Genomic DNA, 13,756 nt, shown 5'->3' with positions numbered 1-13,756 from the left:
TACGCAAGAGTCAGAATTGCTTGTATATGCCAGAGAGTACTAGGCTTCCCAAGCACTTGAAGTTCCAGAATTAAATTGGAAAAGATTTTAAGGGTTTTGCTTCCTTCTGTAAGCAGGTAGTCCTACCATTCAAACACAAAAGCAAGGGCTGTTCATGTTTTGATGTGAGGACAGGAAAGCTGATTTTCTTCTGCCTAGTTTTATGTCACTGACACTCTATTTCACTAATTATATCAGAATACAAGAGACTTTGGTAAGAAATCAGTATAGGCATTTCCCAATTCTCTTATCAAACCTGCAGATGATGTTTCATGGAATCATAATTACACTCAAATGTTCTGAAGTTTCATTCAGTTCTCACTTGGAAAATGGGAAGCCTTACGTGAAATACTTAGGTAACATCCCACAAGGACTGAGTGTGTGCCCGTGTCTGTGACTGTATTTAATGGGAAATGTTTTCATCCACTTTGATGGATGCTGAGCTGGGTGATGTACTTGTGTAGAAGAAAGGGACAGCTTTATGCTTAGAACAGTGCAAATTAATTTTTGTCACTATTCCTTAATATCATTTTTGGTGTGACACAGGATAACAAAAGAAGGATTAAAATCACTGAGCAAATTATAAAAATTGTAGTTCATGCTGAGCTAATCAGCACCAAATTATGACTCGTTGTTTATATCCAAGAGTATGTTCTCTGAGATTAAGTAAATCTGTATTTTTGGTCAGTGTATGTAAAATTGCATGTCTCTCCTTTTTTTAGGGTGAGCATATCTGGATAGTTTTGGATGGACCTGTTGATGCAATATGGATTGAAAATCTGAACTCTGTTCTGGATGATAATAAGACCCTTACTTTGGCCAATGGAGATCGTATTCCAATGTCCCCTAGTTGCAAAATTGTTTTTGAACCTCACAACATTGACAATGCTTCCCCTGCAACAGTTTCTCGTAATGGGATGGTCTTCATGAGTTCTTCGGTGTTAGATTGGAAGCCTATATTAAGGGCTTGGCTGCAAACACTACCTATTACATACTCTGATGTCCTGTGGAATTGCTTTAATGCTGTATTTCAGGTACTTAATTCAACCACTTCAGAAAAAAAAAATTGCATTTCTTATTCTTTATTTAATGAAGCATTATTTTTTCCTAAGTGCTTTTTCAATTATTTATTTCTCTTTGTTTATGTAATAAAACAAAGATGAAGGATTTAAAAAAAAAAAAGAGAGAGAAAATTATCTCTAACATTAATGAATGAGTGAAACTATAACAGATGAATAATTTGGATGCTTTGTTTTGTCTGCATAGATTAGTTGGCAATGAGTTGTTAAATCTGATTATTTTATAATGCGTGTTGGCAAAACAGAGATATTTTCTTTGGCTGTAATTGTTACTGCAATTTTAATTCTTGTTAGGATACATAAAATGAGTGGGTAAACTTCCTTGTTTGTTTTAAATGTAAAGAAGTAAATTCGGAAAAAAATTAAGCTAGATTCACTCTGATGGAATCTTTCTTAAATTTGGCTCCAACAGGAATGCATTTGGTCCATTAGTTATTTTTAAAAGACATGCTATAGTTCAAATTAATTCAGGGTAGTTCTGTGCTTTGTGGTGTTCTGAAGCTTATCATAGGTGACTGTAGTGGTCTCTTCTGATTTTATAATTCATGATTCTGTTCCGAAGGAGATTTTTGAGATGGCATCTCTTTAATACATTCTCTGTCTAAATCATGTTCAATCAATAGATCCAAAGGGAGAATTCTGAATGGTTTTCCCCCTCCATTTGGCCTTAGCATACTGAATCATTAAAAAGGTTTCATTAATATTATGGATGGTTGTACTCAGTAGTGGGTCTAAAAGCACACTCTCAGTAGTATACTCTTTCCAATTACAATGAAATTCTTATTTTTTCTTTGGAATTTTTTAAAGAAGTAGTTACTGTTTTGCAAACTTTCAGCATTGTTATAATCTGATTTCCCCAACATCTGTGGAACAAATGCAACTTCCTTATATACCTTGCTTTCCCATTGGCTCTTTTCTGCCAGTTTACTTGTGTAACTGGTGTTGGATTTCACAGGGGTTTCTCCTGTAATATTTTTCATCGCTGTTGGACTTTACAAATACAGTTTTCAATGATCTTTGAGTGACATTTCAGAAAGTTTATTTATAAATCATAATAAAAGCAATCATTAATATAGTTTTGGAATGCCTTGAATGTTAACAAATGTTGTCTTACAGATATGCTTCATTCAGCACCCGTTTACTTTAAAACCAATGTTTAACAAGCTATTCATTTTGTTCTACCTCCAAAACATAATGATATGACATAGTATTTACTGCAGTGGCAAGAGAAACAATTCTGATAATGAATTTTAAAATATGCTTCCAAAGTAATGTATATGTGGGTCAATTTACTACTTCTTTGCCACAATTCTATTTATATTTTATGCTACAGCTTGCTCTGAAAACATAATAACAACATTTAAAATACCCAAGCCTGAAGCAATAGCAATAAAGTCCAGAAAAATATGTATTTTATTAGAGTGAAAGATGAAAATGCAGTGAAATATGAAGTTAGTTCTGTGCTGAAGGCTGCATTTGGAACTATCGAAATGTAAATGAAAGCTGTCATGCTGTCAGTTTTCTTTCACTTCTAATGAGCTATCTTTGCTTCTCAAATAATAGAAGCAATAACAGTGATTTTACAGATGAGGGTAACACTACTTTTGTATTCAGATGGCTCTTTTTACAGTTATTATTCCCCCCTCTAAAAAAAAAAAGGATAAATTCTAAAAGAAAATTTATGAAATAAGATGCACCAACAGTGGCAGTCAAACCCCAAATACAGACCTTGGTGAATTTAATGCTAGTATTAAGAAAAGCATAGATATAAGCAGCTTACAAATACCTGATATTTAGAAGAAAATTAATATTAGGTTATAGATCAAAATACAGTAACTAAGGAGAATCAGTCTTTAAGTATACCTATAGAGACCTTTTGAAATCAATCTAAATTCAACCAAAATAGATGTAAGACGACTGCTTTAGTAATTCCAATTTGCTTACAAGAAACATTCATTATTTATGTTAATAAAAATAGTATATGTCACTGAAAGTCTACATATTGGATAAAATCATTATTAATGAAGGTACGGCAAGTAGCAGTAATGTAGGAGGAAGCACCAGAGAATAATAGTTGTGAATCAGTGGAAAGAATGTATTTATTCTTTTCATGTATATTATGAATTCCACTGTAAGTCATTAGTTTTTATATAAAAGACAGGAGGTAGTCCAAAAGACAAGGATAAATTAAAAAAAACCCCAAACCAACAAAAAAACCCCAAACAACCCCCCAAAGCCAACCTTATTTTGAATTAAGATTATCTTTGAGTCATTTCTATTTCCACAGGATTTTTTTTAAAACAGTGATTAAGGGGTTGGACTTTCACCCTCACTTTCCCAGTTCTTTCTTCTCAGCAACATTTCCTGCTTAGGAGTAATTTCAAGTAAACTCCCATCCCCATATAAATTCCCTACTCTCTTAAATTTAGAAGCTATACTGCCAATTTCTTGTCTGTGAATGATGATGCTACCTGTAAGCATCAGAATTGCTTAGCTGATGGAAGTAATTATCTGAGACAATGTCAAAGAACTGAAATCATTAAAATAATTGCCTGAGTGGCACTATTTAGTTTGTCTGCAATGTGTGAAGCTCAAACTAGTGATGGATGTTATGTGAGTAACATAAGTTTCAGCATGTCTATGTATTATTTAAATGAAAAAAACCCCTAGTAATTTTAAATCATACTCCCTTTCTTTTTTTTTTTCCTTTTTTTTTTTTTTTAATAAAATCTGATGTCCTGGATCTGTTGTTGACCTATTCTGGAGACTTCAGGGAAGTCCTAAAAACAGCAGAGTAGTGAGATGTGACTTATTCCTCCCTCCACATTAAATCTCACCCTAATCTTATTTGGGTAAAGGCTGCTATTGCCTTTGGAGCACAGGGTTGAATATATAATCCAAAGTGTTTCTTAGCTTTAATATTTAAATGCTGATGTGCAAATCAATATCACAAATATTAATAACTTTGCATTATTTAATTGTTCTTGTGCTTGTCTAAACCCTTTGAGTATGTTCCCAACTTCTTGTCTTAAAGAGCATTCTACAGTCCAGTGAGTTCCATAGTGACTGTATACTGTGCAAAAGGGTCTTTTCTCATATGAGTTTTTACCATCTGACTTCATTTTGCAGTCTCCTTGTAAGGGATGACAAATTCCTGATCCAAATTCTTCACAATTTATGTGTATTTGTCATGGCCCAACTCATTTTTCCAGACCGCCTGTCCAAACAAAATATCCTAATAAGTAGTTAATTCATGCTAATTGCTCTCTTGATCTTGCATCCTTCTTTAAGCCATGTATTGTTTTAAAAATAGTAGTGATAAAATATTAGTGTATATGGACCTGATTTTTTTTTTCCATAAAATCAAAGAACAAGAATTACACAAACCTCCCTGGAATCATAAGTACCTTAAAACTCGTTCTGGTGAAAATTGGCCTCTTGAAAGTACAGACTACTTTGACTCATGAAATATATTTATTCTGAGTGTGTCAAATCGATTATTAAACAATTTGCAGTGCCCTGTGAGACATCTAGTCTATTTTACAGATGAAGAAACTGAATCTCAGAGAGATTTATGTCCAGATTTTAAAGGTCTTTAGACTTGAATATCCCACACTGCTTGCAGTGCCTTCTTTCTACCCATTCCTTGTGGTACCCACCACCCCCTCAGTTAGTTAGTCATTTGAGCACCCTACGTGCTGCTGGGGGCAAACCAGGCATTTTAGAGGGAAAGGTACAAAAAGCAACACACAGAGGTGGAAGCACTTTTGCTAGTCAAAAAGAAATAACAAAAAAAGGAATGTTTTCTAAGCCTCCCTCCTCCTATGTATGCCCACATTCAGACTGTCTTCTTTCTCAGACCACTTAGCCATGAGCCCTATTCTAGATTAAGATGCTTAAGTGAGCTTTTTCTCATAATATATATATCTTTGTCGTGTGTGTTACCCGCTATTCTAGTGAGATGGAACTCAGGAGGATGGGTAAAAATCTTGATTCAGTCTCTGTGCCAATAAATGCTCAGCACAGGGTACTTAGAGAACTTTAGTGGCAAAAAAAGTAAACTGAAAGGTGAAACAAAGCTGGTATGTGGGTAAGCAGCTCACTGATTTTTCAAAAATATCTAGGTGTTTGTTTACATCTTTGGGTGGTTGAATGTCTTCATTGTCTTAGCTTTCTCACTGACAGGACATAGGAGCCATAAATGGAAATCCTCCAAAATTACTATCTTCCATAGTGTCCCTGTTGTACTTTTACTTCCCAGAATGAGTAGGCAGTGTCGATTTCCAAAAATTACGAAGACAAATGGAACCCATAGGGAGGGAATTGTATTAAAAATTGTTAAATGAAGGTGAGACTAGGTTATCATTTACATCAGTCTGTACTATGGATGGTAATTAGTATTGTAAAATAATACTGCACTGCAAATCTCAGAGAGGACTTTACATCAATTTGAAACTTTGCTAAAGATGTTGCAGAACACTTGGCAAAGGCAGGCATGGTAGCCATCACTACGGAGTAACCTGAGGAAAGTCCAGGTTCCATTAAAATCAATTGCAAAGTTCCCTTTGGATCCTGCCAGGGTTCTACAGAAAACCAAGAGTATTGGTTTCAAGAGGGACAGGTACCTTATAGTGCAGTCAGAACAGATCAGCCAGATAGAAATTTATAGTGGTGAGGTTGTGCATTATATACATATCATTACAGCAATTCTAGTGCTTTTATCTTTCTACTAGAAAAATGGCAATGGTAGATTAAAATCTCCAGTAGAGAGCACAAATGGCAGATTCCTGACATAACTGAAAAGCAGTCTTCAAATTACTCTTCAGGAAATTGCTGTATGGAGTTCATATGAAAAATTCTGCTGACTGTGGTACATCAAAGTTATTCTTCTATTATGTTATTGTTAGCAAAATTTCATGGTCTAAGTCTGAATATTTATAATCCCAGAAATGGGGGAAAATATTGTTTGCAATAAAGTTTAGAATATCTTTGAAATTAAGAAATTGGTCTCATCAAAGAATAAATCATACCATTGAGACTGGTAAACAGATTCTTTAAATGACGTTTTTCCTTTCCAGGATGTGATAGATTTTGTTTTCTCTGCTGTGACACCAAAAATGCCAATTTTAGAATGTATGTACATCAAACAAGCTATTGACCTCCTACAGGTAGATATGACATTCATTTTTTCCCTCTCTCATTCTGTTATTTGTGCTGGGACATTGTTCTAGGAGGGCAGTAGTTACATATTGCATCTGCTTTCCAGGGTTTATTGTCTGACCGAGATGAGAAGCAGCTCAGCGAGGAACATATTGCTCGCTTGTTTGTTTTTGCTGTAATGTGGTCAGCCGGAGCTCTTTTGGAACCAGATGACAGGCTGAAAATGGAGCTGTTCCTACGGAAGCACTCTGCAGTGAAAGAACTTCCAGCTGTGAATGGAGAAGAAACCATGTTTGAATTTGTTATCAATGCCTGTGGCCAGTGGGAGCACTGGTCAAAGAAGGTTCGTATGCTGCAACATGCTAAGCTTTCTTAATGAGTATATGTTTTTGGCAATTGGCACATTATTTTATTATTTAAAACTCTGCATATTTTTGTTAGGAAGATTAACCCTACCAAATGCTCAAGACTTTCTTTTTTGAAAGATTTTTTTCTTTTCTCCATAAATATCTTTGGCGGAGAATAGGAACATGCATTTGAAATAGCTTTGGAACTGAAACAGAAGTGATCTTAGCTTTGTCTACTGTCTGTCACCCTACTATTTAAGAACTCCCAGCAAGGAAAAGCTTTTTTCATGTAATGGAGAATAGTGGAGTGAAAATATCGCATTAGTCTAACACCCTTTTAGAAAAGCTTGGCAAGGTGCTGATAAATGGATGCTTGGCTTTCAGGAAGAAAAGTTTTGCTAATGCACATTTTATAAAGTATATTTGGTTTTGTGTTCTGATGCAAAGTGATTGTGTGGGCAGGTAGAAAGTCTCAAACTTTTTGCATGTCTTTCTTATGCAGGTCCCTGAATATATTTACTGTAAAGATTCAGTACCAGAATATACTTCCATTCTAGTTCCAAATGTAGACAGTGTCCGAACAGACTTTCTAATGCACACTATCATGAAGCAAGGAAAAGCTGTTCTGCTAATTGGGGAACAGGGAACAGCAAAAACAGTTATGATTAAGGTAGGTGGAATGGAAAAACATGTAATAGCTTTGTATGGTAACATTGCAGTAATTGACATTGGCACAAATGTTAAATTGAAGTGTAAGAGTAATTTGATTTTTCTTCATATTACATATTAGCATTCTTACTGAGGCATTTTGCCAGTACTCACATGGGCTACAAGCAAAAAACCGTAAGTATCTATACTTTAGTATAAAGGGTTCTTTTAAACTTTGCTAGCCATGGCCACAAGGTCCTGTGATAAATGCTCTTTCATATGCTTTCTTTTCTTTTGAGAAGTCAAACTGCAGATTTTGCTAAGAAAATATTGATCCTTGGAAGATTTTTTATTTTCCTGTGCTTTGTTGGTGGTGCCATGTGTGAACTGATCTTTTGTACACCCTTGTTGCACAGACTTTCTTCACAAGCCAAACTAAAAAGAAATAAAGAACTTTCTTCTTTACTCAGGGTACTCAGGGTGATTTTTCAGAGGGTAAATTTAGTGTTTATTATCTGCTCTTTTAATTCTCTCACTGAAAATGACATATTGTTCTTTCTGTAGAAGAAAATAATAACAGGATTGCTATTAAATTAACAAATACATAATTTCTCTATTATAAAATGGTGCAGGTTAATCATATGACACTTAAAAAAATTAATAACTTACTACAGAAGAGCCAATAATCAAAAAGCTGAACAATCCCAGCTGTCATACCAAACCTGGCATCCCTTATTTGAAAAAATGGAAGTGTAATGGTTATCAGCATGGTTTCCATGATTTCCAGGGGAGTCTGTAGACCCTTTGATCAATGAGAGGTAGCTAAATAAAACTGATCTACTGTTGGGATAGCTAAATTTGCCATACAGGCATCTGTACCCCCGTTGGAGGCTCTGCAGTGGTCTTGAAATTGAAAATAACTGAAAAACACTGGCCTAAATTGACCTTTGGCTTTCTTAAAATCTGGAACCATTTTGTGTCCCCTGGCCATGTGCTTTCTGAGCCCTGACATAAAGCGAGTTGTACCAATGCCAGCAGCCATTAATACTACTTTTTGAGCTTAGCTGTTGATGCCAACACGCATGCCGGTGTAATGTCAACCTCTGTTCCTGGCATCAGCTGGAGAACTATTTTAGCAGAGTGAAGAGGCGGGGTCTGGGTGGTGGTCTTGATAGTCTGCATACTGGATTTTGGCCAGATACTGGCAACCTCCAGCCTTCAGTTGCCATTCCTCTCCCTAAAAATAGTTGGAGCTGATTCTTGGGAGTTGCTTACCCTGTATCTATTCTATAGAGCAGCGTACATTCCTTACACAAGCGAGCATAATGCCAGTAGATATTTGATCTCATTGAAGGTTAGGAGTGAAAATTAACTGCCTTCGTAACCGTTTGCCTTCTGCTTTCACCTTCTGTAGAATTTTGCTTTAGTACGTCTCATGGAAAAGAAATTTCCAGATATAAGCAGCTGGTTTTGTGAAAAAGTAAAAAAGTTTTATTGTAGAACACTTCAGGTAGTAATCTGAATTAATCTGAAGTAATCTTTAGCATTGAGTAAGGCATCAGTATATATCAAAATAAAGAACTTATAATGCAGTGTTATTTAAGACCTTTACTCTCTGTACTATTTATTCATGAATTGCAAAAAATCCAGAATTTAACATGAAACTGGTATGGTAGAGTTGAATATTCTCTGACAGTTTAACTAACAAAAATAATCCCATTAAATAAACTCTTCTTTTTCAAAGATAGTGTACTGTGGAATATAACTGTTACCATGTAAAGATTCTGAAATGCCATAATGAATAAAACACAAGTGTGTTTTCTGAATGGTTGTATATTCATAGTTGTGGTGGGTTGACCTTGGCCAGTGGCAAGACTCCCACCCAGCCGCTGGTTCCCTCCCCGTCCTCAACAGGACAGGGGTTGAGGTAAGGACAGGATGATCACCCACCAGTTGCCATCACGGGCAAAGCAGACTTGACTTGGGGAAAATTAATTTAATTTATTGCTAATTAAAAATAGAATAGGATGGTGAAAAACAAAGGCAGTACTAAAAACACCCTCCCTTCATCCCAGGCTCACCTTCACTCCTTCATCCCCAAGTCCTCTACCTCCTCCTCCCTGAGCAGTGCAGGGGATGGGGAATGGGGGCTGCGGTCGGTCCATAACAGCTCCTCTCTGCTGCTCCTTCCTCCTCACGCTGCTGCCTACTCCCACATGGCGTCCCTTCCATGGGATACAGTTCTTCACGAACTGCTCCAGCATGGGTCCTTTCCACAGGCTGCAGTCCTTCAGGCACAGACTGCTCCAGCGTGGGTCCCCTGCGGGGTCACAAGTCCTGCCAGCAAACCTGCTCCAGTGTGGGCTCCTCTACACAGGCCTCAGCTCCTGCCAGGAGCCTGCTCTGACGTGGGCTCTCCACGTACTACAACTTCCTTCAGAGCACATCCACCTCCTTCGGCGTGGGGACCTCCCCGGGCTGCAGGTGGAGATCTGCTCCACCATGGACCTCCATGGGCTGCAGGGGGACAGCCTGCCTCACCATGGTCTTCCCCACGGGCTGCAGGGGAGTCTCTCCCTCCTGGGGAGGAGAGCACCTCCTGGCCTTCTTTCTACTCTCACCCTGGTGTCTGCAGGGCTGTTTCTCTCCTTTTTTTCTCACTTCTTCCTCTCAACTGCCAGGCAGCATTTTGTCCTTTCTTACACAGGCTGAGTGGCTCTGGTGGGTCCGTGTGTCCGGCACAGGGGAGCCCCGTCCTCTTCTCACGAGGGGCTGCCCCACAGCCCCTGCTGCCAGCGCCTGCGCACCTACACCCAGGACATTAGTTTTGTACAAACTGTTGGAGCCCCAAGGAGAGGTCCGAGCAGCGACCTGCACCAACCCATCAGCTGTCAAGAGTACTCACCAAACACAGGACTGTTGCACGTACATTGCACATGTAGACTGTTATGTGTGTGATGTCTGAGAAAAACCTCTTTCTGAAGGGCACCTTTTCTCAAACTGAGATAATCGTATCAACATTGTACCAAAAAAATTAACAGTTTAACAATATTCATCAAAATATTTTGAGGGGGCTTAACCGTATCTTCCTTTCTGTTGTCACACAGAGTGTATGCCTCACTGGAGTTGTTCTTAGAGCACTTAATCAGCAATGATATAGGTTTATTTTTCTGAGGTACCGAAATGGGAACATTTCTAGTCAACCCTGTTATAAAGATAAGAATTTAAATGATATTCAACTTTGTCACCATTGCAGAAGAATTGAATCTTTAAAAAGAAATAGTGTTGGAAATCTGGAATTTTTAATACTATTATTATATCCCAGGACTCTTGCTAAACAAAATATTTCCCATGCGTTATATATATATATATATATATATGCCTTGGTGTGACTCCAGGGTTACATCTTTTTCTTTCCGGTTCTATTATGAAACCTCACAAAATAAGAAAAGTGGAACTTCATTGCTTTAGGGCATCCTCAGCAGCTGTGGGAATTGTTTGCATTCATAAAACCCAAGGATTCCTTTCTTCACCGAGAGAGGATAACTATCAGTAAATGCAATGTAGCTGGGTTTAATTTTACTCTACCATTCCTTTACACTGCTTTTCTTGTAAGATATGGTGCTGTAGTATAAACACAAAAAAGGATTTGGTTTTCTACTTGTTCCCTGCAGACTGCTGTAATAGATCGTCCCTAACAGCTTGAATTCAGAAAAACCCTGACAATTGATAATGCAAAGTTTATTTGCATCTTGAGTTGTCACATGTCTACTTGTTTTAACACTTAGTGAAGTCTGTTAAAAGCTTATAAATTTTAATACTTAGAAACTTTATGCAAAACATTAATTGTGAGTTAGTTTGAATTTCAGGTCGGAGATGGTATACTTATCTTAAATAAACTGCTGTTTGACATTTTGAAGTTAATAGCAGGACTGAGATTTTGTAGCTGTCTGATTTTTGCAGGGCTGCTGAGCATCTGCCTCTCCCTTTGGCTGAATTCATCTGGAGTTACTGATGCACTTTACTCAAAATTGGTTTATCTTGCAGGATTACACAAGCAAGTATGATCCTGATGTTCACTTGACCAAATGCCTAAACTTTTCTTCTGCAACTCTGCCAAATATGTTCCAAAGGAGCATAGAAAGTTACATAGATAAAAGAATGGGCACCACATATGGTCCTCCGGCAGGGAAGAAAATGACTGTCTTTATTGATGACATCAACATGCCTGTCATTAATGAATGGGGTGATCAGGTAAAAGGAGAAGGTTAATATTTGGGAATTGGTGGTCTTACCATTGCTGCTGATGGAAATGCTGATCTGTGGGTTGCAAAAATAGGGAAGTTTAGGAAAAAGGTATCATAATATGGACTAGACCAAGTACGTCTACTAAAAGCAATTTCCCCAAGCCAGTTTTTGCCATGAGTAATAAGCTGTCAGTCCCAGAAGATTAGGGTCAGCATCAAGCCACTTGGTGCAATCATTGTAGCTTTTGTTTTGGTTACATACAGAGCTTCCAGGATTTCCAAACTAGCTGTAATAAGAATCAGTCTGGGAAAGGAAGCATGCAAATCCAAGAAGCAATCAGAGACTCCTTCCTTCTTCCATCCGCTCTGGACTTTAAAGTACAGTTATTATTAGGTGAAATCTAACACCACACTTGACATCCAAGACTAGTGAGATGTCTTGAGGTATTGATGAATGAATACTTATGGACCTATACTCTGAAAATCTAATTTAAATTGAAAAAAATTACTGCTGAGAAAAAGTAACTTTCCCGCTCCCAGTATAGCTCTGTAATCCTCTTCTCACACTGCCTCTATATAAGTGAATGTATGACTATACTTTGTGCTGAATTAACCATTCTTTGTCACTATCTAAGTGCCTGTGTCAATCTGAACAAATAGTCTGGCTTGAAACTTTAAAGTGCTGAATTTTCTTAGATTGATATTGTGGAAAACCAGTTGAATGTCTGACCTCATGTCCACAACTGCCTAGCACATGCAGCTTACACACAGCATCAGAGCACTTGGTACTGTGTTGCATGGCTTAATAAATTGCAGAAGTGTCCAGCAGAATATTTGAAATTAAGAAAGATAAGAGATGTCTTTTCTTCTGTCTATTAATTTATTATACTGGAGATTTCCTCTTTCTTTTTTTTAAGTTGAGAACCCTGAAACACTTACCTGCTTCATTTCTTTTTTTTTTTTTTTTGTCTCTGATAACTAGATCACCAATGAGATTGTAAGACAGCTGATGGAACAGAAAGGTTTCTACAATTTGGAGAAGCCAGGAGAATTCACGAATGTGGTTGACATCCAGTTTGTAGCTGCTATGATTCACCCTGGGGGAGGTCGGAATGACATCCCACAGCGCCTGAAACGCCAGTTTGCCATCTACAACTGCACACTGCCTTCCAGTTCCTCCATTGACAAAATATTTCAAACAATAGCTGAAGGCTATTTCTGTGAACAGCGACGTTTCCCTGCAGAAATATGTAAACTGGCTTCAGCATTAGTATCTACAACTCGAAAGGTTTGGCAAACAACAAAAGCGAAGGTAAAATTATGTCTGTTAAGAAGCCTTTGGAACATCTGTACCATGACAAAGCAACAAGACCCAGGTCTTTTGTACTGTCATGTGTGTTCATACTTGATATCGTGAAGCTGTGACCTGTATGTATAATTGCTGGCTGATGCTGCTGTTCTGAATTTGTTGCTATCAGCACCTGGTTAGCTGACTAAAAACATAATCATATGCGGTGCCTTCTATAGCTAATGTAAGAATTACATTATATAATACAGTAAGCATAACTGATAGGAAGATTTAGAGGTCTGCTGGTTGAGAAAATGTCAAGGGCATAAGGAATCATAAATTAAGAATTAAATAGGAATCTTCTGTGAAGATGTTTGGGATTGTGAGAAACTTTAAAGATCTGAATTAAAGGAAAGAAGTCAAATTTGACAGAGAGGGAATCAGTTCAAAACAAATGAAATCTGATATTTAGTAAATTCTAAATATTTACGTCTTCCATTTCAAACAGATCGTAAAAACGTTTAACTGCAATTCCTAAGCAAATGTTGCTTTGAAATAGAAAATAAAGTGTATGTGTAGAATGAAATTTGAAAAGTTAAAATTACAGCATAGAAATGTTTGCTAAATTTGATCTTCTAATGAAAAAAGTGGAGGAGAGTGGTGGAAAGATAAGGATAGGCAGCAATTTGGTAAATTATATTTTCTAGTCCAGAAAAGGTTGGTCAGAATTTCCCAAACAACTCAACTGTAGACATAAACTTGGCTTACACAGAGAAATAGAGAGAGATCTAGTGAAACTATTTACCAGTCAAGTATTGACCAGTTTATTCAACAGAAATGGTGCTTATTACTGCTAATTAACTGCCTATAAAGAAAACGTAGCTTTTGCTAAGTCATTCATTTTTTCAAATACTCTTTTCTCATTTTTTCTGCTCTCTTTTCTTTGCT

At 37.2% G+C, this 13,756-nt stretch overlaps 1 protein-coding gene across 1 annotated transcript in view; it reads left to right on the top strand.

The window, feature by feature from the left end:
- The window catches only part of LOC104322993 (dynein axonemal heavy chain 5), a 162,827-nt gene that overhangs the window by 71,509 nt on the left and 77,562 nt on the right, over positions 1–13,756 (top strand). The window contains exons 44-49 of the mRNA XM_069778781.1: positions 762–1,073; positions 6,197–6,286; positions 6,385–6,621; positions 7,128–7,295; positions 11,321–11,527; positions 12,503–12,832. Coding sequence (XP_069634882.1) covers positions 762–1,073; positions 6,197–6,286; positions 6,385–6,621; positions 7,128–7,295; positions 11,321–11,527; positions 12,503–12,832 — 1,344 coding nt within the window. The remainder of the gene's footprint in view (positions 1–761; positions 1,074–6,196; positions 6,287–6,384; positions 6,622–7,127; positions 7,296–11,320; positions 11,528–12,502; positions 12,833–13,756) is intronic.

This window comes from Haliaeetus albicilla, chromosome 3 (genome assembly GCF_947461875.1).
Source record: "Haliaeetus albicilla chromosome 3, bHalAlb1.1, whole genome shotgun sequence".
In the NCBI taxonomy this organism is placed as follows: domain Eukaryota; kingdom Metazoa; phylum Chordata; class Aves; order Accipitriformes; family Accipitridae; genus Haliaeetus; species Haliaeetus albicilla.
The sequence above is the reverse complement of the archived record's forward strand: the minus strand, read 5'-3'. Positions and strand labels throughout refer to the sequence as shown.